Here is a 24909-nt window from a genome sequence, read left to right on the forward strand (position 1 = left end):
CAGATGGATGCACAAATACAGATACATCTGTTATTCTTATTCTGTATTTGAGAAAAAAGTAAAGTTTCACTGTGGCTCTTCAAAAATCCTGATTAATATTACTGTGTTAATTTCCTTTTCCTGCTTTGAGGCAGATCCCACACACTCCATGACAATGTGTCACACTCACCGCTTCCTGGCCTTGCATCCGGACTCTGAACAGCTTCACAGGGCGGGATCCAAGGTACCTGGTTCTTGTGTCAGACAGATCACCAGTGACAGGATCCAGGACGGTTCGGAGGAGCACACCGTTCTAGATTGCAAAAGCAGAGCCGGTTCACTCCACATTCCAAGCAGATCTTGATTCCAATGTATTATTTCAAGCTACTCTCCAACTTGAGCATGGATAAACTTGGCACTGCTACTGAAGTATACAAGCATTTCTAACTTTTTCAAATTAAGAAACGGGGCATTTTGAAATGCAGCCAACAACAGCAGAATCTTTGCAGTGAAGCAGTAGGGCTCTTTTTCACCACAGAAAGTCCTGCCCCACAGGAGGGGGCGGGGCAGAACACAGCAGCATTCATGTCCAAACATGTCTTTTGGAGAGTTCCAGGGGGTGTAGGCTGCCTCTTCTTCTTCCCCAGGAATATGGCCAATGCATACCAAGGACTCTCTTCTCTTTCGCTTCCTCCCAGGCAAATGAAACTGGGGGGCGGGGGACCAGAGCAGCAGGATCACATCCACCCAGGCCAAGGCTGCTCACTTACAGGCTGTGCTGGACAGGCCTGGATGCAGGCTTAGAGTGAACTTGCTCATGTCTTGTAGGGAAACAGGCAAGTTTCGCAAGAAACCACCTGCATGTTAGTTAAAGTTTCCATCTTCTCATCCTCGAAAGAATCTCACCTGAGGAAGGCCTCTATTGCACTCCTATTTTGTTTGATCGTAAAAGCACTTGGCATAAAATAAAATCTGGCAATATGAAGGAATGGGGAAGAGAAATGAGGAATGTACTGAGTTTTCTCTTCTGGACTGACTGCTGGCAGATGTGGAATATTTGCTAAAGCAAGCAACAGCCTTGAGTGACTGGACTGAGAACAACTGGAGCACAAAAGCCCAATCAAAGGCTGCAACAGGGAAGAGCTTTGAGGCTAGAAAGAATTCCTGGGCCTTTCTCAGTGTGGATCCGGACATGGCACAGAGGCAACACAGTCAGCTGACAGTTCAAACTGCCCCTTTATTGCTCCAAATGTTCCCCAAATGCTCCTACCTTTCTGGCAAGTCCCAGAGCAAATTGACCCCCCCACCCCCACACACACCCTCCCTCCAGCAGCCTCTGGCTGCAAGCACAACGGTTGTCAAAACAAGAAATCCAGCAGGGCAAGGGACTAAACCAATTAGTCCAGAAAGCAAGAAATAAAGCAAGAAGTCCAGGAAACTTCCAACGTCTGCCCCTCCCCACAGCGTCTCCTTAAGTCTCAGTCCCCAGTGTGCCTTGTGGAGAGGGGCGGGCCGCTCTCCTCCTGAGCAGTCGGGTCAGCCTGGGCTGCTCCCGCCATCTCTCCGTGCTCAAGGATGGGGAGAGGGTGGTCCTTGCTCGTAGCTGAGCTCTCTCTCCTGCTCATGGCTTAGCCTCTCTTGGTCCTCCTGCCCCTGTTCCTCCCTTCCTCGGCCTGCTCCTCCCCATATTCCTCCAAAGACCCCTGGATCTCAGTTCCGGCTAATCTTTCTCCGCAGATTCAGGCTCCGATGGGGGTGTGACACTCACCTGTAAGCCAATGTTCAGGTACAAAAACCCAATGGAGCTCCGTTCTCCCAGCTCATCTTGCTTCTCGGCACCACCCATTTCCACGATGCACAAGGATTCTGGCTGTGCGGGGAGAGCCTGCATGCTCAGAGGCTGCAGACAGTCCTGAGGAGAATGAAGGACCCACCTTTAGTCGGGAGCCAATTGCTCATTACAGTCAACAGGGGATCCCTGCGGCATGTTTAGAGCCACCCAGAGCACAAGAGGAGAGAGGGAGCCATTTTCCACTCAAGTGCCCCAGCCTTAAGTAATGCTTTAATTTTTTTCTTGGCCTTCTACCGGGTAAGTAACATTCTTTTATTAATGTTTCGGAATCCTTCTTTGTGGCTAGAAACCCATCTTCCAGAATGCCCAGAAGCAGAGGCTGATGCTTGAGTTGGGGAGAAAAATGGCATGTGAGGCGTTTACTTAAAATAGGGCTAAACTGACAGAAATTTGGGATGGGGGGTGTCAACAGCTCTTGGAGCGTTTCCACGATGCTCCTCGCTTTTAAGCACTCATCTTCAGCAGGCCTCACACTCGCCGGCATATTCTCATCCACAGAAAATGAAACTTTAAAAGCACGGCATGCAGCGTCAGCCTTAGAACAATAAACCAGCAATGTAGATAAATATTTCAAGGCAGCCACTTACCGAGGGATCAAGTGAAATGATCCGTACAGTGTTGTCTACCAGTCCAACTGCAAGAAAACGGGAGCGCTGCTCTCCAGGTGGAACATTTGCCAAACTCATGCACACAACATCCGCCGACATCTCCTTCCTTTCCGTGTATTCGTTCAGTTGTCCAGACTAGTGTGCAAAGAGGCAAGTAGAGGCAGGTCAGCCAATGAAATGTAAAGGGGATAAACGGACAAGGACACTCACTGAGGGTAGTGATCAACTGACATTTCAGGTGCTTGGAAACTGCCTCGCATTATATCCCCTTTGCAGTGTCCCGCAGCCAGTTCCAGTTTTTGACAAAACTGGCCCATAGTGAACAATGGGTTCGCTTAATAACCATAGCATTCACTTAATGACCACCACAAAAAATGGTTGTAAAATCAGATCAGTCGTGTGGGTGACCTGCTTTATGACTGTCACAATTTACGGCAGGCTCCATTACAGTTGTAAATTGAGGATTACCCATATTTTCAAGCCATCCTTTTTAAGAAACTGGGGCCATTTTAAGGAAGGCCACTGGCAAGAGCTTTTGTGAAGACTGGCAGCCAATGACTGTCTTAGAAGTACATGACATTTGAAAAAGGATCATCTCTGCTCCCAATAACTAACAACAAAAACTCCTGGTCCTCACTGAAAATGGACCATCACCCTTGAAATGCTTCAGAGCAGTCTCTGCTCCATCAAGGCCACCCTGTTCAGAATCCCAAACCAACATCCAGCCCTACCGACATGCTGGTTTGGCTCTCATCCTCATTTACAACCCAGCCCAAATCTACTTTCTATGCTCACGTACTGGATCCATCTCGAAGTAAACCAGTTCTCCTCCAGTCAACGCAATCACCACTTGTCTCTGATTCACGGCACATTTGACAATGGTTTTTTTCCCAGGTGTTTTCCATTCGTTAACTCGTTTATCTGCTCTTATGTGCCTGATGCCATCAGGATAAACCTGAAGAGGTACAATGATGAGATGCTGAGAAGGTCTACCAGTCAATGCTTGCCCACCACAAGCTCCTCTCAAGGCTGTGTACCTCTTATGGTCCGCAAGGAATTTGGTAATTCTCTTACAATTAGTGATCATTAAGCTTTCCGTTTCAATTAATCTAGTAAGGTGGACCAGCTCAGTAACCAGCAATCTGAGGTGTCCTACAGTTGTTTTAAAAAATAAGCCCAGGAACACAAACCTTTTTTTAAAAAAAAATAACAAGGATACAACAAAAAGACATTTTCTGTAACCAATGAGACACTAAGGAAAATTTCCCAACAAGGGGTAGTATTTTTCAGGACAGTTCAGTCACTCAGCTCTTTTTTAGAAATGAATCTTTTGGAAGAAGGAGCAGCTGAAGGCAAGTTCCCTGGGATGGCAAGTTTTGCACATCCTAAGAAATCTGTATTATTCAAATCATAAAAACAGCTGACAAGCAGAGTAACTCTGGCAGCCATCTGAAATTCATTTACACTGACTGCACCAGCACGATCTCTTTCAAAGTAATATTGCCATCAAGACAGCCAGAATATCACATGGCAGTTTTTACCTTAGTAAGAAACACCCTAGCTGTCAGCCCACCCAAGTAAACCAGGCAGAGACATGACAAGATGGGCTAAATTAATAAAATCTGGCAAGACTGACAGCACCAACTTCCCACCCTCCAATTTAACTCCTTGCGCCACTGGGAAGATCTCCCTCTGGCTCTTAAGCTGTGGGGTACCGGCCCCGAGGCAGCATCTCTCCTCCCTTTTCCTCAAGGTCACCCGTGGATTCCGTCACACCAGCAGAACAGGGCAGGATGCAAAAAGAAATTGAGGGGCCCAAAGAATCACATGATACTGCCTCAAAATCAAGCTCTCCTTCATGGTGAATAGTTTTACTTAATGGATAAAATAAAAGGGCAAATCAGCTGTTAAGCCGTGCCCTTACCTGCACCAAGGCATCATCTCCCAGCAGTGAGCAGGACAAGGTGGGTGTGGTACCAAGGAACCCTGAGTCAGTCACTTCCTCCACTGTTTCTCCAATAGACAGGACTAGGGTGGCGTTCACGAAAGACACAATGATGTAAGCATCAAATTCATCTGGTGAGAGAAGAGGAAGGAAAGATTAGAGGGAGGTCCATGGCCCATAGAAGCTCCTACAGCATCTCTGATACTTGCCATAAGGCACCCAGGGGAAAAACATTCAGCCTCCAGGAAGCCATGGCTAATCTTTGGGAAACCAAATTCGACATTACGTAAAAAATATCAGAAGCCTCAGGTGATTCATTCATTTCTGGTGTGAACCTTAAGAATAAGAGCAGTTCTTCTTCTGAACCCAGGAGATGTGAAAGTCCAGAGCTGAATTCTGAAAGCAGTCACATGACGTGGTGTGATCAATCTGCAAAACCAGCAGGCTGATTAAGAAACACAGAGCTGGAAGAAGCCGAAGCCCTGGAGGCCACGGGTCCAAATGGTGGCCTCCCAAGCAGAGGGCTCTCTGGCTTCTGCTTGAACACCACCATCAATGAAGGGAAAGATCCTTGGTTCTACTCTCAATCTTCTCTGTTAATCAACAGACAGAGCAGAATGGTTCTCTGCAATTGATTCTTCAATGGAAACTACTATGATTTGCTTCAGTTCTTTGATGCCTCCACAAATGTTCAGTTATAGACCCAAGTGCTTGGGTGGGATAGGCAGAAGGACTGTGAAAATGCACAAAAGACTCAAAAACTCCCACAGCTCCCATGCCTCATACGCCTGAATAATGCAGGCGATAAGTTAGGCAGGCCAATCAAGGTGATGTCAAGGATATTCTATTAAGCTAAGCTAAGCATCAGATCTGATGCTTTAGGGCAGGAGCTCCCAACCAGGGGTGCTTGCACCCTTTGGGCGTGCGAGACGATATTCCAGGGGGTGTGAAAACTTGGGGTTTCAAAATTATAGTGTGTATGCATTATTTGTTGCCATTATTTCAAGCTTTTGTAAGGGGTGCGAGAATGTATCAGAAGCGTTGTAGGGTGTGGGGTAAAGAAAAGCTTGGGAACCGCTGCTCTAGGGCCTAAGCGAGTAGTCCCAAACAAAGGCCAACATCCAAGACCTGACCATCACAGAGCTTGTCAGAAAGTGAATCCTGTCTTGCAAAGCTGCAGGCAAGGTGGCCATCGCTTGGGTTGAAGGGTCACATAGGTGCCAGGTGCAGGGCTGGTGTCACAAGAAACCGAGGCACATTCTTTAGACAACCACAGCAGAGAAGCAGCTGTTGCTTTCTCCAAAGGGTTACTAGGGTCACTGTGGAAACTGTGCAAGTCCTCCAAAGGTCTGAAGAATGAGGCAAGTGAAAGTCAACCAGCTGGCCAACGTACCCTCATTCACAGACCGTTTTCTGCCCTGAGGCCAAGAATGCAATGGAAAATCTGTCCTAATCAAACGTCAAAATTCAGGGATGACAGAGCAAGTCATGACCAAAAAAAGCAAGAGTATTCTTGATAAGAGGACATGCAACTGTGAATCTAAGCAGTGTCTTGTTAATATGATTATTAGTTCTATATTAAGCTTCAACATGATCTTTGAGCCAGAATCGGATCACGCTAGTCCCTCAGAGGGGAGAGATGGGGTCGCATTCCCCAATGAGCCTCTGGCCCTGCAGACAAATAAAAAACCCGGACGTGGAACTTTGCAGGGGAAAAGAGAAGGTGGTCCTCTCTTCCCTGTAATAAAGGGCTAAGTGACCTTGCAAGGCTCAGACCAGAGTTTGATTGAAACACAGACCGGTCGGGGCAGGAAACCTCTACAGAGATGCAGTGTTTGTGATTGTGGTTTTTGCTGGTTTCTGGGGGAAAAACTCCGGTTGTCAGAATAGATTGGTTTAACAACCGTGTGATTTGCTTAATGACTCTGATCATTTGCTTTACAACTGTCATAAAAATGATTGTGAAATCAGGTCATATGGAAATTCCAGGCCCAACTGTAGTTGCTAAATGAAGACTACCTGCATGCAACTTTAATGTCACTCAGCTGATCTAGTGAGAACCAAAAAAACTTTCTGATAACATAAAGCTTTTTCACACACCCACCCAAGAACAAACTGTTTAGAAAAGCTATTAAGACTGTCAGAATTCTCAGCAAAAGGTAGAAAATCCTATTACACAAAATGTGTTAACACCAACTTCTGGAATTGCTTTGGACTCAGAAGTTGAACAGCCAGCTGTGGTCCCGTCTCACTCTAAAAAACTAAAAAAAGCCATGGAACTTTTGAAAGGAGTCCCACTCTCACAAATCGGCCCAAAACATTCCTTTTAGCACAACTGGAAGAGACATTCAGATTTAGAAGGCCACAGTATCCCAAGAGCTCCCCCAGAGATCAGCAGGGCAACAACAGAAGTCTCAACAACTCTAACCGGCAAGACCCCTGCAATCTATCGCGCCTTGCCCAGGACTACCACCCTCCCCCTTAACAGTCTTCAGCCCCCTCCTGGGGCAGACTGAAGAACAAGGCTCAGCTGGACCCTCTGGTGCAGTGGCCTGGACCAGCTCCAGCCTCGATTTGGGGATGTCTCTAGCTAGTCTGAAGTCATCTTCCCTGCCCCCCTTTCCCCCACAAACAGAAAACAGCTTTAATCTTTCCAAATCTCACTGAATAACAGAACAAGAGTCGGGAAGGACCTTGGCGATCACTGCTAACCTTTCAGTTATCTTTCATGTTAAGATGATCTATATTGTGACTAATATGATAATTGTGTATCTGTTTATCCTTGTCCATCCTGTACTTCTTCCAGTGCTAGAACTCAACAGGAAAAAAGCAGCTCCATTTAATTTTAAGCTGTCAGCAAGAATCTGCATCAGCTTCCATGGACTCTGCTCAGTCAAGAATTAAAGCTCAGCATACTTCTTCTCATTTGCTGGTCATTGTGCCAAAACGTGAAGAACCAACAGTTTCGAGAATCAGAATTCTAACACGTTGCAGGCTGATGGTCCTGATATGCTGGATTTTGCCCATTCCTGAAATGAGTTCTTAGGGAAAATGAGAAGTAAGAGTTCACACAAGAGTTCAGCCCTAGTTCAAGTTCTAGCTAAGAGTGCTCACGCCTGGCATTCTGTCTTACTGATGTCAAAAGGATCTACATGACTGCAAATTGTCCATGTGATGGCAGGAACACGAGAGCCAATCTTCTCAATCTTGGCTTTGGCGGAAAGTACTGAGCAGCAGGGTTAACACCACGGACAGGCATCTGAACTGTGGCAGCTGCTCAAGGCTGCCTTTGGCTTCTCTGCACTGAAGCAAAGCAGGAGGCGATTCCAGAGGCAGGGACAGCTGAGTTTTAGATTTTCAGAGATGCTCATCAACAGGTAAAGCGTGCGAGTGGGGAAAACATGCAGGTACCTGGTACAAGCACTAGTGCAGCCCAACCTGGCTTCACTAGAAGGAAATAACAAAGGTGTGAAGGACGCTGTCAAGAAGAGCCTTCTTGTGGGGAAACACCGCACACACGGGGGGAATCCAAGGAGGCCCACAACATGGGCAGTGATGATTCTGTAGTGAGCCATGGCAGTCATGGAAACACTGGAGCTGGATCCAGCTAGCCTGCTTTCTCCAGATGTGTGGATTTCAATTTCTGAAATTCCCAGTAATAGGACTGCCAGCTGAGGAACTCTAAAACTAGAAGCTGTGGGACGCTGTTGTACCTAAGTATTAGGTTAGAAGTTATCTGACACACTACATACAGTAACTGCAGAGAATAAGAGCTCCATCTATCTTGTGCATGAATTCCAGAATTTGGGTGTGTTTTAAGATTTGATAACCATCCTGAATACAGATACATCAAGATTCCCGGGTTTTATGGAATATGGAAATGAACACATAGGCTATCTATTAGAATAGCTTAGGAGACCCTAAGTATACTTGGAAGCACATGGGAAGCCTGTGCAAGACACATTATCTCAGCCACAGGAATATAAGGAAGTTCTAGATACGTGAGAGAAAAATACTTCTGCCGTACAGCTACGTGAGCAAAGCTTCCAGTACAGAGGAGGCCCATCTTATCCCAAGAGGCCAAAGGATGGAGGCCTTCAGCCACAAAGGCCAAAGAGTCTCAAAGCTGTTCCACCACTACCCGGACAGCACCACATATCCTGTAGCTGTAAGTACACACCTGAGGGAGGAGATCAGCACCTCCACTGCCAGCCACCTGTGGAAGAAAACAGAAGGCTTGGTATTGGTAGTATCATAACCACATACCAGCCAAGGTTAGCATTTGTCTGGAGTTACGTAGACACCACAAAAGAGAGAATGAAGAACTTCAGATGCAAAAACCAGAGGAAAACAGGATTACCACAGCACAACCGTCCCACCTCTGGGTTACTAGCACACGCCAGGGTAAACCAGAGAATTGGGTAGGCCATTTGGTGATACATTCCAGGAAAAGCAGCATTAGCAACAACCCAGTTCTGACCCAGCAGAAGTTCCATCACAGGAGCCGCTTAGCAAATGGGCTCCAGCATTTGGGAGCAACGAGTCTGATTTCACCCTTAACACCTGGATGGAGCAATTTCCAACATCTTCCTGGGAAAAACTTGTGTGTGTACATGTAGTCCTCACTCAACGATCATTAACTGAACCTGGAATTTCCGCTGTAAATCACTGCAGCTATTAAGTGGGTCGCCACATGACTTATCTCAATTTTACAACCATTTTTACAATGGTTATAAAGTGAGTCACGGTGATCATTAAGTGAATCCATTCTCCCAAATGGGCATTTTTTGCCAGAAGCAGTCATAGCTTCAGTGATGGGTTGAAAGCAACTTTGGGGGGGGGGGGTTATTGTAACTTCAAATGGTCATTAAGCGACCGGTCATTAAGGGAGGAGTACCCGTAGTTCTTGCTCAGTTGCAGCGACCATGCTACAAATTCCAAGAGCCAAAAGGAATCCCAAGGAGGCCCGCCCAGAGCTGCCTTCATTTGGTTCCGCTTAACTGGCATCTAAAAGCAGACAGAAGCTACTTTATGGCCCCCAAATCTGCAGACTAGTCCAGGCGCACTCCAGGCATTTTGGCTCGCTGGGCCTGAGTTGCTACAGAGTGTCCCCAAGCCAGGAATCCATGGGGTGGTGGTGAAGAAACTAACCCCTTGTCACTTTCATCACTACTGAAGACCCAGTGTAGCCCAGAGGACACGGAGGTGAGCCTGGAGGGGTGCTCAGTCTCACCCCCTCCGCTTCGGCTGCTGCGACTCCTTGGCAAACCTGAGCTGGTGGCCGGGCTGAGCCCACTCAGGAGGGATCTCCTTCAAGATTCATTTGACCAGCTCTGAAGAGCAGAGACTGACCGGCAATAAGATGGAACTGCCCACCAAGTTGTGGAAAAATCCCTCCGAGCTGCCAAGAGTTCTACTTTAAGAAGTGCTTCTACGCATCTTTCAAACACACCAAGAAACCAAATGGATCCATCAGATGCCTTAACAGGTCCTCTATCCTTGAAGAGATTTGGAATGGCAATGATTTACTGTTTGAACAGAAAGTGATCTGTCCATTGGAAATGACAGCTGTCAGTGCCTTCCATATTCAGTTAATATCTCCTTTGCTGTAAAATAAATACCAGTTCAAGAGTGGGCCCACATACAGGTTTAACAGTCACAACTACACATGCAAGATCACGTTCATCACAGTCACAAACCAACCAAAATTCCCCTTGCTCAGTATGAAGGTTGCTGTCACCACAGACAATAAACCTCAGACTCCACCCCACCCCCGCAAGTTGAAGTTAAGGGATGAGCTATGGTGGTGCCTGCAGTTTGGCGGTTCGATTCTCACCAGCTCAAGGTTGACTCAGCCTTCCATGAGGATCCAGATTGTTGGGGGCAAGATGCTGACTCTGTAAACCGCTTAGAGAGGGCCGTAAAGCACTATGAAGTGGTATATAAGTGGTGTTGCTGTTGCTATTATGAGTGCCTGAATCCTAGGAGGACAGGCTTCTGAAAAAACATTACTGCCCAAACTGTAATGCTGTGGACCAGGGCTGTGTGTCCTGGCTGCCTACCTCTGCATCTGTCTGGAAAACACTGGCAGAGAGTGGGGGGAGGGCTACATGGCCCATGTGTCTCATCAGGTTGTCAGCATGTGAGTGACCTGGAAATGGGCATGATGCTTCCTCCGTCCAGTTTATCCCATTCAATCCACCTATCAGACTGGAACTGACTGCATGAGTCCCAGCCAACTTCACCTGCTTGTTACAATATAACTGTAGCCCTTCTCAACGCTCAGCTCTCCCCGCCAGCAATCAGGGTTGAGATACCTCCACCCAGTCTGTCCTTGCACTCACCAGCACTCTCCTCCTCTGTCTGCTGCTCTTTGTTGGTTTCACACCCACAGGCCACTCTCTCCTCCTGGCTCTCCAGGCCAGCTACTGTTCTTCCCCTGATCCTCTCCCAGCAGCTAACCACATCCAGCTGCTTCCACCAGCTTTTCTTCGGGTACTCCCACTGGCAACCTAAATGGCTCTTCCTTGTTCTGCAGCTGCTCGGTCTGAAGTGGTGGGCACCAACCACATGGCACTGCCCCAACAGATGTAGAAGGCACATGCAATGGCACTCCCTTCTAACATTTCCTGAAAGCAGTGAAAACAGCAATAAGGGCAGTCCAGTGCCAACTCTTGCTGGGGCAGGCCGGTATGAATTATAGCCTTTTCCCTGTTCCACACTAAATTCAGCTTCTCACCATCCAGCAATCCTCAAACCTCTCAAAAATTTACTACACACTTATTCTATTACTTATGGAGCCTCATTACACATGACACTGCAAAAACCCAAACGAACAACTTTCCACCCTCCGAATCATCACTGTGTCTGACACCATCTTAAGTGAACTATTTGAAAGCTACTAGCTGAACAACCCCCCTCCTTTTCATAGCCAGTTCCTCTCACGGGAGCCCACCAGGCAGCACACTGACAGCCACTCCATCCCCCTGGTTTAAACTTGCACCCTGCCAGCTCTTTAAACTAGACACAGACTTGTGGAAGTGAAGTTGCTGTTCAAGGGAGACGCGTGTTCCCCATAACATCCCCATCAACAATCCCATGGCAGTACCCCACAGCAAATGCGCTCAGACACAGCCCCATATGAACATGCTACAGTAGCCCAAACAGTAACCCAAACAATTAAGGCCTGCATCGTACTGGTCAAATCTGGCATCTGCATTGGGTGTACTAACACTAGCTAGGAAGATGAGCACTGGCCCCTAGAGTTGGAAACGACTAGCATGCACATGCGGGGGAACCTTAATCCATCCAATGTCTGATCTAACTTGCAAACACCAGGAATCCTTCAGTCTTGTATGAACTGATTGTATGAACTGATTTTCAATTTTGATTGACTGAACACCACAGCTTAATTAAACCAGTGTTTTTCAACCACTGTTCCGCGGCACACTAGTGTGCCGCGAGATGTTGCCTGGTGTGCCGTGGGAAAAATTGAAAAGTAATTATAAAATACTTTCTTTGTGTTTATTTGATTCCTATTCAAGAGAATTACTTTATATATAGTCAATATAGGCACAGAGTTAATTTTTTTAACATTTTCTAATGGTGGAGTGCCTCGTGATTTTTTTCATGAAACAAGTGTGCCTTTGCCCAAAAAAGGTTGAAAAACACTGAATTAAACAACCACCTTGAACTGCAACAGAAAAGAACCTGGTTTTCCAGCCTCCTTATGCCACCCCAGCAGCTTCATTTAAATAGCAAGAGGGCACAAGATGAAGCTATGAGGCATATTATGGTCAAAACTAGAGGCATTCAAAATGCTTTGAGACGAAAAGTTTCGCACACAACCAGTCCCAGTATATAAGAGGAGGCAACAATTTTTTTTCTGGAGCTGCCCCTCTAACAGACTATCCAGCCTGGACCAAGCTGCTCTGATTCCTGGCACTGATCGCCAAGATGAATGGATGACTAAAACGAGGTCTGGAACCAGATCAGACGAGGGAAAAGATCTGAACCCATTTCAAACACAGGAAGCTGGGAAGTCACCACCATCTCTGTCTAAAAGTAAAATGCTTGGCCAGAAATTATTTGATAAAATGGACTTGTTTCATAAAATGCCAACAAGGCTATTTGCAGAACACAATAAAATTCATCCAATGCCTATCCTGACCACTTCAGCAAAGTAGAGCAAATCTCATTTTTCCAAGAATCCCATCTGTACTACCGAAAACCATCGTCAGCCAAGACCCTATGGTGTCTCCTTTCCAGGTCTGGTACTGCAGCAAGAACATCTCAAGGGAAAAACCCGCAAAGTCCATGGCCACCAGAGCAATCTGCAGGAACTAGAAAAACAGAGCAAGGACATCCAGCCACACCAAAAGAGCCTTGTGAACTGATTCCAGGGGCAGCAGCAGGGAAGGACAGAAGCAGCTGAGGAGGGAGAGAAAATGACTAAGAGGCCCGCCAAATATCCCCAAGGTCCAGATAATGCTGTCTCCAGGACACGGGCGCTCCAGGAGCCGCATGTTAGTCCTACCAATCTTGTAACCGTCAGACTACTCAAAAGGCTGCAAGATGCGCTGCAACGCAGTGTTGGGGAGTGTTGCATCTCGCATTAGGACATCCTGACGCTACACCAGCCCATAGCTGGTTGTGCCTGGATGCCTCAACCTGAGCCCTGCTCCTTCCCAGTTCTCTCCACACGCAAGAACTCTTCCTACCTTCAATGTGCCTCCTCACTGTCCACACGGCATTGGGATTACCGGGCAACTCTGAGACCGCCATTTCAGACACCTAGCAAGATACAGAACAGCAGCTTAGATGCAGAAGATTTGTGAAAATGAAATAGCCATGAAGCTGATAGCAAACACAGCAAACTCAGGGTGATACAAGCCCTCCTTCCTTTCTGTACAACTAAATCCCAGGCACACAAAAAGCTTTGGGGAAAAAACTCAGTTTTTTTTTTTTGGGGGGGGGGGGGGGAGAGGCATTTTTATCCAACATCTTAACAAGAGAAAGAAGGCTTGGCCTGTATGACTCCTTTACAGGAATAGTGATTCGCAGCCTAGCAGATAACAAAAACATGGAGGAAAGAAACAAAGCACTTTGGTCAATCAGCACCAACTGAAGGAAAGCACCATTCTCCACTTTGGGCTCAGGCTTTCAGATGGGGCTCCACACTCACTCAGGAGGCTTCTTACCTCAAGGCCGTGCCTCAGGACCCTCAGGGACGAACGAGGCCCCCTTCCGCACGCGGCATACAGCTGAGGGGTATCTTCGTTTGCAAGATCAGCAATCTACACAGAAATTCAAAAACCAGTAATAAGAAGCCAAAAGACCCTCTGAGGTCTGCTTCTGCTTCTCTCTCAAAGCAGGAAAAGAAAGGCTGCCACCATCTGAAGTGACTGGAATGTAAACCTGGAGAATTTAGCAGTAAAACGAGCAACAAACAGCAGGATTTAACTGTAAAATATCACTATCCCCGGGCCATTTATCTGTCAGGCAAACCCGAGCATCCTAACTTTAAACAGATCACAGCATTTGCAAAGAAAAAGGCCCCCTCTTTCTGTCAGGAAGCGCTTATTATACTTTGTTCGCTCACCTGAATGAAGGCCAAAGGAAGTTTCCTGTCATCATGGCCATGGGTATAAAAATGATTCTCTCTTTATTCTCATAGCCCAACCATCTTTCCAAAATGTTTTACAAGCACCTTGAACCTTGTCAGAGGCAAGACTGATGCCCATTTACTCCTGGGCCTGTTCCAGAAAGCCCTCATTTCCAAGGTGCATCTCTAGCACTCTTGCTCTAGAGCGAAGCAAGAGGGGCCTTCTCCCCAAGGACCACTGATGCTCCTGGCCCTGGCAGAGATCCCTCTGCTCCCAGGAACTCCTCTCCTCAAGGGCCCCCTCTGCAGAAGCAGAGGAACGTGAACGATGGATTGCACGCAGTCAGACAGATTGTTCAGATTACATTTAACATTTTTGTCCACTTATCAAGTCCTTCCTAAGGACCTGGGATAGGCAGTTGTTCAATGGAAATAAAAGTAGCGACACAGGATGTAAGCTGTTCCAAGTAAATCTGCCTTTTAGAATTGACTAGTGGCAATTTTATCAATCTTCTCCAGTGCTCCAGTGGTGTTCCAGATGTTTGGGGGTTGCACCCAAGGTGCCTATTGGTAGTATCACTGTATTCTTTTGCCTCAGTGTCCCACTTCTGTTTGCAGGTTTTTGTATTTTGTAATTTTCCCCCCAGTTCTTTCTCTTCTGTTCTGCTGTACTACAGTATCCACTATCCACTTTTTTTGGGTCTTTCCTACTGACAATTGTTAAGTCTGGGGTGTTGCTGTATGTTTGAATTCTAAAGTCCCAGAGCAATTTAACGTCTTCATTTTCTATGACTTTGTCTATTTTGTGGTCCCACCAGTTCTTGCTTGCAGGGAAATGGTATTTCTTAGATCGTCCAATGCACCATTGTTGCTATTTTGTCACACCATTGTTTGTAATCAGTTTGCATGATCTTGTAGCAGCTAACCTGGTGATCCACTGTTTCTTCAGCTGCTTTGCAGAGATGGCCTTTCCTGTCGGTTGCTGGCTTTGTATGCCAGCATACAAAGCATACAGCATAATTATTATTATTATTATTATTATTATTATTATTATTATTATTATTATTATTATTATTATTATTATTATTATTCACATAGCCAGCGAGATGTTCAGACTGGATTTGACATTTTTGTCTACCTATCGAGTCCTTACCAAGGATCCCTTACCTGGGATAGGCAGATCTGGATGTTTGATGGTATTACAGATCTCGGCGCAGGATTCAAGCTGTTCCCAGTAAGGCCGCCTTTTGCAACTGACTGATGGAAAATTTGTCAATCCCAATGGTGTTCAAGTGGTGCTCCAGTGGTTTTGGGATTGCACCCAAGGCACCTATTACTATTGGTACTACCCTTGCTTGCCTTTGCCACAGTCGTTCTATTTCTATTTGTAGGTCTTTGTATTTTGTTATCTTCTATTCTGCTGTCTCCAGGCACTGCCACATCCATTATCCACACTTGTTTTTTAACAACTGTTAAGTCTGGGGTGTTATGTGGCAGATGCCTGTCTATTTGAATTCTGAAGTCCCAGAGCAATTTAACTTTTTCATTTTCTATGACTTTATTTTATGGTTCCACCAGTTCTTGCTTACAGGCAAATGATATTTATTGCAGATCTTCCAATGCACCATTGTTACTACTTTGCTGCTATTATTGTTGTTGTTGTTAATGAACCTTTATTGTCAAAGTACAACCATGTATACATTGAGATTGGCTGAGCCTCCCTTCGTGCCCCCACCCCCAACTTACAGTGACACAAACCCTCCATCTTATTACACCATGTGAGCTAATTGCACAACACACCGGCCTCGCAAGTCAATCATACATAAAGTTAGTCAATCACAGACTTCCGGTGGCGGCGCAGCGCCGGAGACAGCCGTTTCGGGCTGCCCGCTGCTCAGCTGAGTTGTTTTCACCCGAAACAGTGCCGATCAGCTGTTCGGGTGGATTTGAAGCCCCCTCCTCGGGAGAAGAGGAGGGGGTGAGGCCCCAGGTAGGGGTTGAGTTCTCCGGGGCCGCCTGAGCTTAAAGCTTGGGCGGCTGAAGGATTGAACTCCCCCGTAGCCTGGGTTGCTCCCAGCTGTTCAGCGTCTCTGCTCCGGGATTTTTGGAGCAGAGCCAGGCGTTTGCGACCACCCCTGCCAGAAGGAAAGACCTTGGAATAAAAGGAGCAGGCAGAGCGGTACAGGAGGTCAAGGTGAAGAGGACTTTTATTTTTACTCTCTAGCTTAATGGACTTTATAAACTTAAAGTGAAAGTGCGCAACAAGTGAAAGTGAAAAGATGGCGGCTAAACCTCCCTCAAAAACTCTTCAGAGCGCGGGAACTTCCCCGGTGCAACAGACATCGTTGCAAGCTTTGCTTCCTCCTGCTGCACTGACATCGAAGGATTTAGAAGATGCTTTGGAAAAACAATCCCAGGTAATATCAGAAATGCTGGGTGACAAGTTGGCAAAGGTGGAGGAGAAATTGGAGAAACTGGAGGAGAGGATAGAAGAGAAGTTTAGTGCGATGAGGGTAGACATTTTGTCTACAGTGCAAAGCGTGGCTGAATGTGTGCAAAGTTTGGACGAAAAAGTGGAGGATCTGAGTCAAAAGAATGCTATATTAGAAGTAAAGGTACTGGAGAATGAAGATTTAAGGGATAGAATGGACGGAGAATTGAGTCTTGTCCAGTATCACCAGATGCAGTATGCTATTAGAATCAGGGGTTTAAAAGAGAATCCTAAAGAAGACCTAAAGCAGCTGATTTCTGAGGCTTTGGAAGAAGTATTGGGTCAGCCAGCATCTGAAATAAAGGGATGCATGGATAAAGTCTTTCGTGTAAACTCATGGATTGCTAGACAGAGAAAGCTACCTAGAGATGTGGTGGTTTATTTTACAAAGAGAGAAACCAGAGATGAAGTTATTCAAGCCGCTTATGATACTAAAGTTGTGATTGCTGACCAAGAAGTTTTGGTTTTAAAAGAAATTCCTCCAAAGATTTTAAGGAGAAGGAAGGATTTTGCATTTCTTGTGCAAGAACTTAAGCAACGTGAAATAAAGTTTAGATGGGAGATTCCTGTCGGATTGGTGGTGATGTATGAAGGTAAAAGATACCGTCTGGTTACTGTGACACAGGCACGTGACTTCTACAATAATGTTTTAAAAGCGACCCCACTATCACTTCTGGAAGCTGCAAAGGGATTTGGAGAAGGGAAATCCCAAGAGGCTGAAGGTGGACAGAAAGAGGAGAATGGTGCTGGAGGGGATCAAATTATAGCCTCGGTGGCTGTTGCTGGAGAGCAGAGGGTGACACGTGCCGCTTTAAAACGAGCAAAACAAATAATAGAGCAAGACCAACAGAAGTTTATGGAACTTTCAAAGCGTACTTACAGTGAAGCAGTGGGAGGAGCGCGGCCCAAAGAAGACAGAGGGGCTATTAAAGATGTGCTCCAACAGCTTCGGGATGCCACGCATGGCGACTAAATTTCTAACCTGGAATGTTAATGGACTAAATTCACCACAGAAGAGAAAGAAAGTTTTTCAATATTTAAAACAATTCAAGATTGATGTTATATGTTTGCAAGAAACGCATATTAGGGCTATGGACCAAAAGTATTTATCGAACTCAAGATTGGGTACGCAATTTGTTGCATCTGCGATGAATAAGAAAAATGGAGTGGTTGTTTATGTTAAAAGCGCTTTATCAGCGGAATTAATTGAAGCAGATAAGCATGGAAGATATGTTATGATAGATTTGCTGCTTGAAGGCAAAAAAACGCTTTTAGTTGGACTGTATGCTCCTAATCAACAGCAAGCTGATTTTTTTAGCTCACTTCATACAAAGCTTACTCAATTGGATTACAAATCGTTTATTTTTATGGGGGATTGGAATGGTGTTTTGGATGTACAGATGGATAAGGCTGGTTCTTTTAAGCGCTCTCAGAGTCATGCCAGATTGCCTAAATCTTTTTTTGAAATGAAGGATGATCTGGAACTGCGAGATATTTGGCGTGACACTCACCTGCATGAAAAGGATTATACTTTTTTTTCTGATAGACATCAATCTTTTTCCAGGATTGATTTTATTTTGCTGACTAATGATTTTTTTTCTAGGATTAAGAAGGTAAAGATCTGTGCAAGAGCTATTTCTGACCATAGTCCAGTTTGGTTAGAGATCAATAAGGACAATAGAGATAGGCGCTCGTGGCGCGTAAATGAGAACTTGTTTAGAAATCAGAGAAATGTGGAAGAATGTAAACAGCGGATGAAGGATTTTTTTGAAATTAATATGAATAAGGATACTTCTATGGATATGGTTTGGGATGCTAGCAAGGCCTATATGAGAGGGGTGTTGATATATATGAATAACAAACACAGACGTACTTTGGAAGCCAGAAGGAAAGAATTGGAGAACGAAATTAGGGAAAAAGAAAAGGCCTTGATCTTGAACCCATTGGATGTGAAGGCTAAGGAGGTTATTAAGCTATTAAGAGGACAATTTGACAAATTAATGGCTGACCAAGTGGCAACCAATTTGCGGTTTGCTAGGCATAATACTTTTTGCAATGCTAATAAGCCAGGTAGATGGCTAGCTTATAGACTTAGGAAAAAGCAAAGGGCTTCTAATATAGACAAAATTGAACATAAGGGAAAGGTGGTGTTTCAACAGGATCTCATTAAGGAAGCCTTTCTGGACTTTTATTCTAAGTTATATGCTAAGGAGAAGATTAATGAAAAGGATATTGATGTATATTTGGAGAATGCTAGCATCCCGGTTCTTACGCAGGCACAAAAAGAGGAGATTAACCAATTAATAACAGAAGAAGAAATTCTTACAGCAATTAAGGAATTGAAGTTGGATAAAGCACCAGGTACGGATGGTTTGACTGCGGTTTATTACAGAAATTTACAAATGGAGTTGATAAAGCCATTAAAGGAACTGTTTCAGATAATTCAGAGAGGGGGAAAGGTGCCTCCGTCTTGGAGAACTGCTTTTATTTCTTTGATTCCGAAGGAAGATCAAGATGTTACCCAAGTAAAAAATTATAGACCGATATCACTTTTAAATACAGATTATAAGATATTTGCTAAGGTGTTGGCTAATAGACTGATGAGGGTTCTGCAACAGGTGATTCATGGGGATCAAACTGGGTTTATCAGTGGTAGGCAAATGAAAAATAATGTGAGGCATATAGTTGATGTGTTAGAGTTTTTGGAAAGGAATAACCAGATCCCTGCGGCGCTAATTTTTTTAGACGCGGAAAAAGCTTTTGATCAATTGAATTGGCAATTTTTGATGAAAGTTTTAGATAAAATGAATTTTGGGGATAAATTTTTGCAACCAATTAGGGCATTATATCAAAAACAAACTGCCCGAATAATAGTTAACAATAGTTTGACTGAAGCTTGTAATATTGAGAAGGGCACAAGGCAAGGGTGTCCGTTATCGCCTTTGTTATTTGTGTTAACATTGGAGATATTATTGGTAAAAATACGGAGTTCGGAAAGAATTAAGGGGATACAAATTAGAGATCAGAATTATAGATTGAGAGCGTTCGCAGATGATCTGGTTGTTACAGTGACCCAGCCAGAGAACTCTGTTGTGGACCTGATGGAGATAATAATGCAATATGGGAAGGTTTCTGGATTTAAAGTTAATGCACAAAAAACTAAAATTCTGGCCAAAAATATGACAGTATCGCAAAAGGCCCTTTTAGAAGGACTAACTGGATTTGAGATTGTTAAAAGGGTCAAATATTTGGGGGTGTTTTTGTCACCCTCTAATACAAAGTTATATAAAAATAACTATGAAAGATTGTGGGGAAAAATCCAAAAAGAAATGGAGAGCTGGGAAAAATTGCAACTGTCTTTGTTGGGGCGAATCGCAGCAGTGAAAATGAATGTCCTGCCTAAATTTTTATTCTTATTTCAAATGATACCGGTTCTTAAGAAAGATTCTAATCTGGAGGAATGGCAGCGAGGTATCAATAAATTTGTTTGGGCAGGGAAAAAGCCACGAGTTAAACTTAAGATTATGCAGGATACTCGTGAAAGAGGTGGTCTTAAAATGCCCAATCTTAAATTATATTATGAAGCTGCTGCGTTAGCAGGAATAAGTGATTGGATTAATTTGACACAAGAGAGATTATTAAATCTTGAGGGCCATGACTTGTTTGGCTGGCATGCATATTTGTTGTATGATAAAAAGGTAGATAATGTGTTTAAAGCGCATATTTTAAGACAAGCATTGTTGAGAGTTTGGAAGAAGCACAGACATAAGTTAGGTTGTAAGATACCATTGTGGGCAATCCCAAAACACGCAATAGAAAATATAAATGTTGGTTTCAAACATGATGTGACTACGTATAAGGAGATTTTAAGTTTGGAAAGAAATGTTTGGTGTCTGAAACCGTACAGTCTCTTGCGAGATGAGAAGATTGTTCAAACTTGGTTCCAATATATTCAGCTACGGGCCAGGTGGAAAGAAGATCAGAAAACTGGTTTTACAATGACTGATGAAAATCTGATAAAGCAAATTAGAAAGCAGGGTCCAGCACATATCAAACGGATATATCTTGCATTGATAGAAATTGATTCAGAAACAGAACTTGTTAAAGATTGTATGATAAAATGGGCCCAAAACATTCAAGAAGTTATTACAATGGACACGTGGGAAAAGATCTGGGTGAGGAACGTAAAATTTACACAAGCTCAAAACTTAAGAGAGAACTTTTATAAAATGTTTTATAGATGGCATCTAGATCCTAAAAAGCTTGCAAGTATGTATCCGAATTATCAGCCCAAGTGCTGGAGGTGTGGCGATGAAGATGCAACATATTTTCACATATGGTGGACTTGTAAAAAGGTTAAGGCCTTTTGGATAAAAATTTGGTGGAACATGCAGAAGATTTTCAAGCAAAGGATAAAGTTTTGCCCGCAATTTTTTTTGTTAGGTATAATTACAGATGCTGCGGTTGTGGACACTAAGTTGATGTTGAATTTAACTACGGCAGCAAGACTCTTAATAGGTCAATATTGGAAGAAGGAGGAACTGCCGACTATAGAAGAATGGACTTTAAAGGTTTCTGACCTGGCAGAGATGGCAAAGATTTCGGCTTATTTGAAAGATCACTCGCAAGAACGTTACATTATGGAGTGGAGAAAATGGATTGAGTATATCCAGAACAAATATGGGACTAAAAAGTTTCATGTAGCATTTGAATAAGTCTTCCTTTTTTTTCTTTTTTCTTTTTTTATATTTAGTAGTAATAGTGTTTGTAGTTATCCTATATGAGCTAGAGAGTGATAGATTTTAGAGTTTATGGTTGTTAGCATTTGGATGTTTATGAGTGTTTTTTTTGTTTTTATACCCTGTACTTAGCTCTGGGAAGTCGGGGGGGGGGGGGGGGAGGGGGGAGGGGTAGGGAGGGATGGGTATGGGAGGGGGAGGGGGGACTGTTAAAGATAAAATGTATGTTAAAACTTTTTAATAAAAAAAAAGTTAGTCAATCACACATAAAGTTGTTATTGTTAGCATTAGCATTAGTATTATTATAAAATGTATACGCCACCCAATTCCAGGCAACTCTGGGTATTATAAAATTATTTAAAACATTAGATAAAAGAACATTAGATAAAAGAAAAGCACACTTCTGGGGGATGAGCAGATGGCACTGTTTAGTCAAAGGAATCCTACAAGATTTAGCTGGCTGGGCAGACACCATGGCAATCCCACAGGACCAGGCCAGGCAAGGTTTTACAGATAGCAACTAGCATTGTGGGTTGGCAGAATCCAACCAACAACTGGTGAGGTTTACAAAGCAGGCATACCGAGGAATGCTCATGACTTGGGAAACTTCTGTCACACCCCTCCCCTCTCCCTCTCCCTCTCTCTCTCTCACACACACACATACAAAGATCCAAATGGCTCCACCCTGATAACCCCCAGAAGCTACTGAAGACCTGGCTCTTCTCCCATAACTTGGGGCAGGTTGATGGTCCAGTCGTTTGGAAGAGGTTTTTATTGAAATGTATCCCTTTGGGATGCTTATGAATTCTTTTTCTATTGCCTGTTATTGCACTGTTTGGGGATTTTTTTTCACAATTTTTTAAAATTAAAAATTATGGTTATTGTCTTCCTGAGCTTTTTCTTGTGTTTGGTCTTGTATAAATACATTTTGATTGATGTATTATTTGTGAGATATGTAATATTTAAAATGTAGTGTTATGTGTAAGAATTTGTGGGAAATAATCATTTTTATTTGCCAAATAAAATGGGTAATTATTGCAAGTATATTCTGGGAATAAACTAAAAGGAACTGTTACTTAACAGTCATACTGCTACAATTTATCTGAAAGTAGCGATTCCTTTTTTAGAAGAAAATGTATCTTACCGTTTTAATGGTGAAGTTTAAAACTACTATTATACTGAAAGGGAGGAGTTGGGTATTGGCATGATGAACACTGAAGACAAAAAAAAACAACGCTAAATTGTCGCAGAGCTTATGGACCTCTCGGGTCCTAACAAGCAGCAGGCAGGCAGAAATACATAAAATATGGAATCATTCATCTTGAACATGAAAACCATTTGATTCCCCAAATAAGGGACGGAGCAGTAGCTCCAGGTGCAAATTTCCCGGGAGCAAAAGCAGCAGACAGGCTGGCCTGCCCTGCATGTCTAACCTCCGCTGGGGCCGACCAGCACCTGCCACAGCAAACCTGGCACCAGCCGCAAAAGCTTGGCACAGGCTAGGGTGAGCGAAGATCCATGTGGAAGAGCCACGTACCTGGCAGGACAAAATCGGGGAGAGACTGTCCAGCTCATCCACCAAGACCAGGTTTTTAAGAGGCCGGGGCTGGAAGAAGAAGGTGTCCCCCTCCTCCAGAGGCATTGCAGAGGAGAACTCGGGCTCATCGTCATCATCTCCAAGGTGGGCAATCTGGTAGAGGTAGCTGCGACAGAAGAGGGACAGGAGGGGCACCGCCTTATGCCAGGCAACCAAAGGGACTTCGCGAGGCTCCTGCATTGCCTTCCCATGCCTGAATGGCCCCCAGATATGGAGAAGGCGGAGCTGGGTGCCAACCAGAAGCCCTTCCAGGGACACCTCTCGCTTTGAAGGGGAAACTGGAGATGGCACTTACTGGTTTCCAAACTCGGAAGCCACAAAAAGGAAGCCCGTCTTCAGGACACACATGGCTGCAGCCACAGGAACAGTATCGAAATACTTCAGCCGAATTTCCGTGACCTAAAGCCAGCACAAAGGCATTCTGCATGAGACAACCCTGGTGGCTTTAGGTCTCTCTTTCTTTCGAACTACATGTGCTCAGACTTACCATGTCCTCATCAGTCTCCAAGGTGATTTTAAAAATATCACCCTGCTCTGTTTGAGCTAAGAAAAAAAACATAGACTTGGTCTTGTGGGTAGCAGAGCAAACGAAGATCATGCCTCTCTCGGGGTCATCCAGGTCATTCTGTCAAAAAAAGAGCAGGTTAGTGGTCAAAGTACGAAGCCTGGCCTCAAAGGACCAAAGCCAGCTGTTTAAGAGCACCAAAGAGCCTCTGTCTGCATTTCTGCTGAGAAGCCTAGAATCGACTAGAGGAAAAAGGGCTGATGAAGAGCACCTTATCCACCCTCTGCGGATGTCCCGAAAGACACGATCCCTTCAGGCTCCCCAAAGGCTCTACGCAACAGTGCTCTCCGATCGGCTCTCCTCCAGCTGGACAGCTTCATGGATAGCTTTCCGTGTTCTCTTTATCAAAGCCTTGGTGGAGCAGTGGGCTAATGCCTCCTTAGGTAACACCAGCTGCCTGCAATTAGTGCAGGTTCGCATCCCACCAGGTTCAAGGTTGACTCAGCCTTCCATCCTTCCGAGGTAGGTAAAATGAGGACCCAGATTGTTGGGGGCAATAAGCTGACTTTGTAATAATGCCGCTTGGGGGATGTATGAAAGCCCTAATAAGCAGGCATATACATAGAATGAAGACTACTGCTAAGCTTGTAAGCCGCCCTGAGTCTTCGGAGAAGGGCGGGATATAAATGGAATTAAAAAAAAAAGGCCTGGTTCATCATTACAGGAGACTTGAGGGATTCAACCCCCGTGAGCGTGATAAAGACTCAAGAGGGCAGATGTCAATGATGCAATTATTAGGGCCAAGATTTTCTATTTTTTTCCTTGTTTGGGGAGAAACTTGGAGCTTTTATTTAAAAAAAAACATTTATAACTATTTCAGGGCTTAGACTGAGACCTTCTGTTTTTCCTAGCTATTTCCTGCCATCCTCGTTTTCCTCCAAGGACTGCAGAAATGAGGTCTGGGAATACACTGGGATGGATTATTTCAGGTACTGATGAAATAATTTTTTCAGAAGAATAAAGACCACAAGATACTTACCCTCCTCCTGGGAATTGGACATCGAATATCTGGCTGGTCACCAAAGTTTTTGTAGGTAATGTAGTTTTCAGAGCAAATCAGTACCCCACTCGGACCATCGGAGCCTCCAGGAACTATAGAACATGGCCACGTTAAAGAAGAAGAGCTGAGTTTGTACTTTTTTTCTTTACATTAAAAAGGAAATGTTCTTTTCGGCAACGTTATTTAACTTCTGCAAAAAACGGAATGTCAAACATTGAAAGGCTTACACCTATCCCTTCAAGTGTTCACCTATCATTATGAGAGGTGAATGATAAGGACTGGGCAATCAGAACCACAGCAAGGAAGTGTACAAGTGAAAAGGAAGAGACGTATTCAGAAGCTGGAAAAAGAAATTCTGAAGCAGCTTTATTTATTTATTTATACTGCTGCTGAGACTTTGAAAAAAGTGCAAAAAAGGGCCTGGCGAAAAAAACATGAAGAATGGTTGCAGAAATTGGGTAGGGCGAGTCTAGAGAAAAGGACTAGGGGTGACATGATAGTCTTCCAATATTCGAGGGGGGGTCAACTT

General features: G+C 44.4%; 1 protein-coding gene across 3 annotated transcripts in view; it reads right to left on the minus strand.

The window, feature by feature from the left end:
• Positions 1-24909, minus strand: part of SF3B3 (splicing factor 3b subunit 3) — a 44484-nt gene that overhangs the window by 10280 nt on the left and 9295 nt on the right. For all 3 annotated transcript variants that reach the window (XM_081335554.1, XM_081335555.1, XM_081335556.1), the window contains 11 exons: positions 24360-24472; positions 23303-23440; positions 23111-23214; positions 22756-22921; positions 13585-13680; positions 13105-13177; positions 4364-4515; positions 3239-3394; positions 2419-2574; positions 1748-1891; positions 170-292 (listed from right to left, as the gene is read on the minus strand). In XM_081335554.1, coding sequence (XP_081191680.1) covers positions 170-292; positions 1748-1891; positions 2419-2574; positions 3239-3394; positions 4364-4515; positions 13105-13177; positions 13585-13680; positions 22756-22921; positions 23111-23214; positions 23303-23440; positions 24360-24472 — 1421 coding nt within the window. The remainder of the gene's footprint in view (positions 1-169; positions 293-1747; positions 1892-2418; positions 2575-3238; positions 3395-4363; positions 4516-13104; positions 13178-13584; positions 13681-22755; positions 22922-23110; positions 23215-23302; positions 23441-24359; positions 24473-24909) is intronic.

The sequence above is a fragment of the Vipera berus genome (assembly GCF_964194415.1).
Source record: "Vipera berus genome assembly, chromosome: 10".
In the NCBI taxonomy this organism is placed as follows: domain Eukaryota; kingdom Metazoa; phylum Chordata; class Lepidosauria; order Squamata; family Viperidae; genus Vipera; species Vipera berus.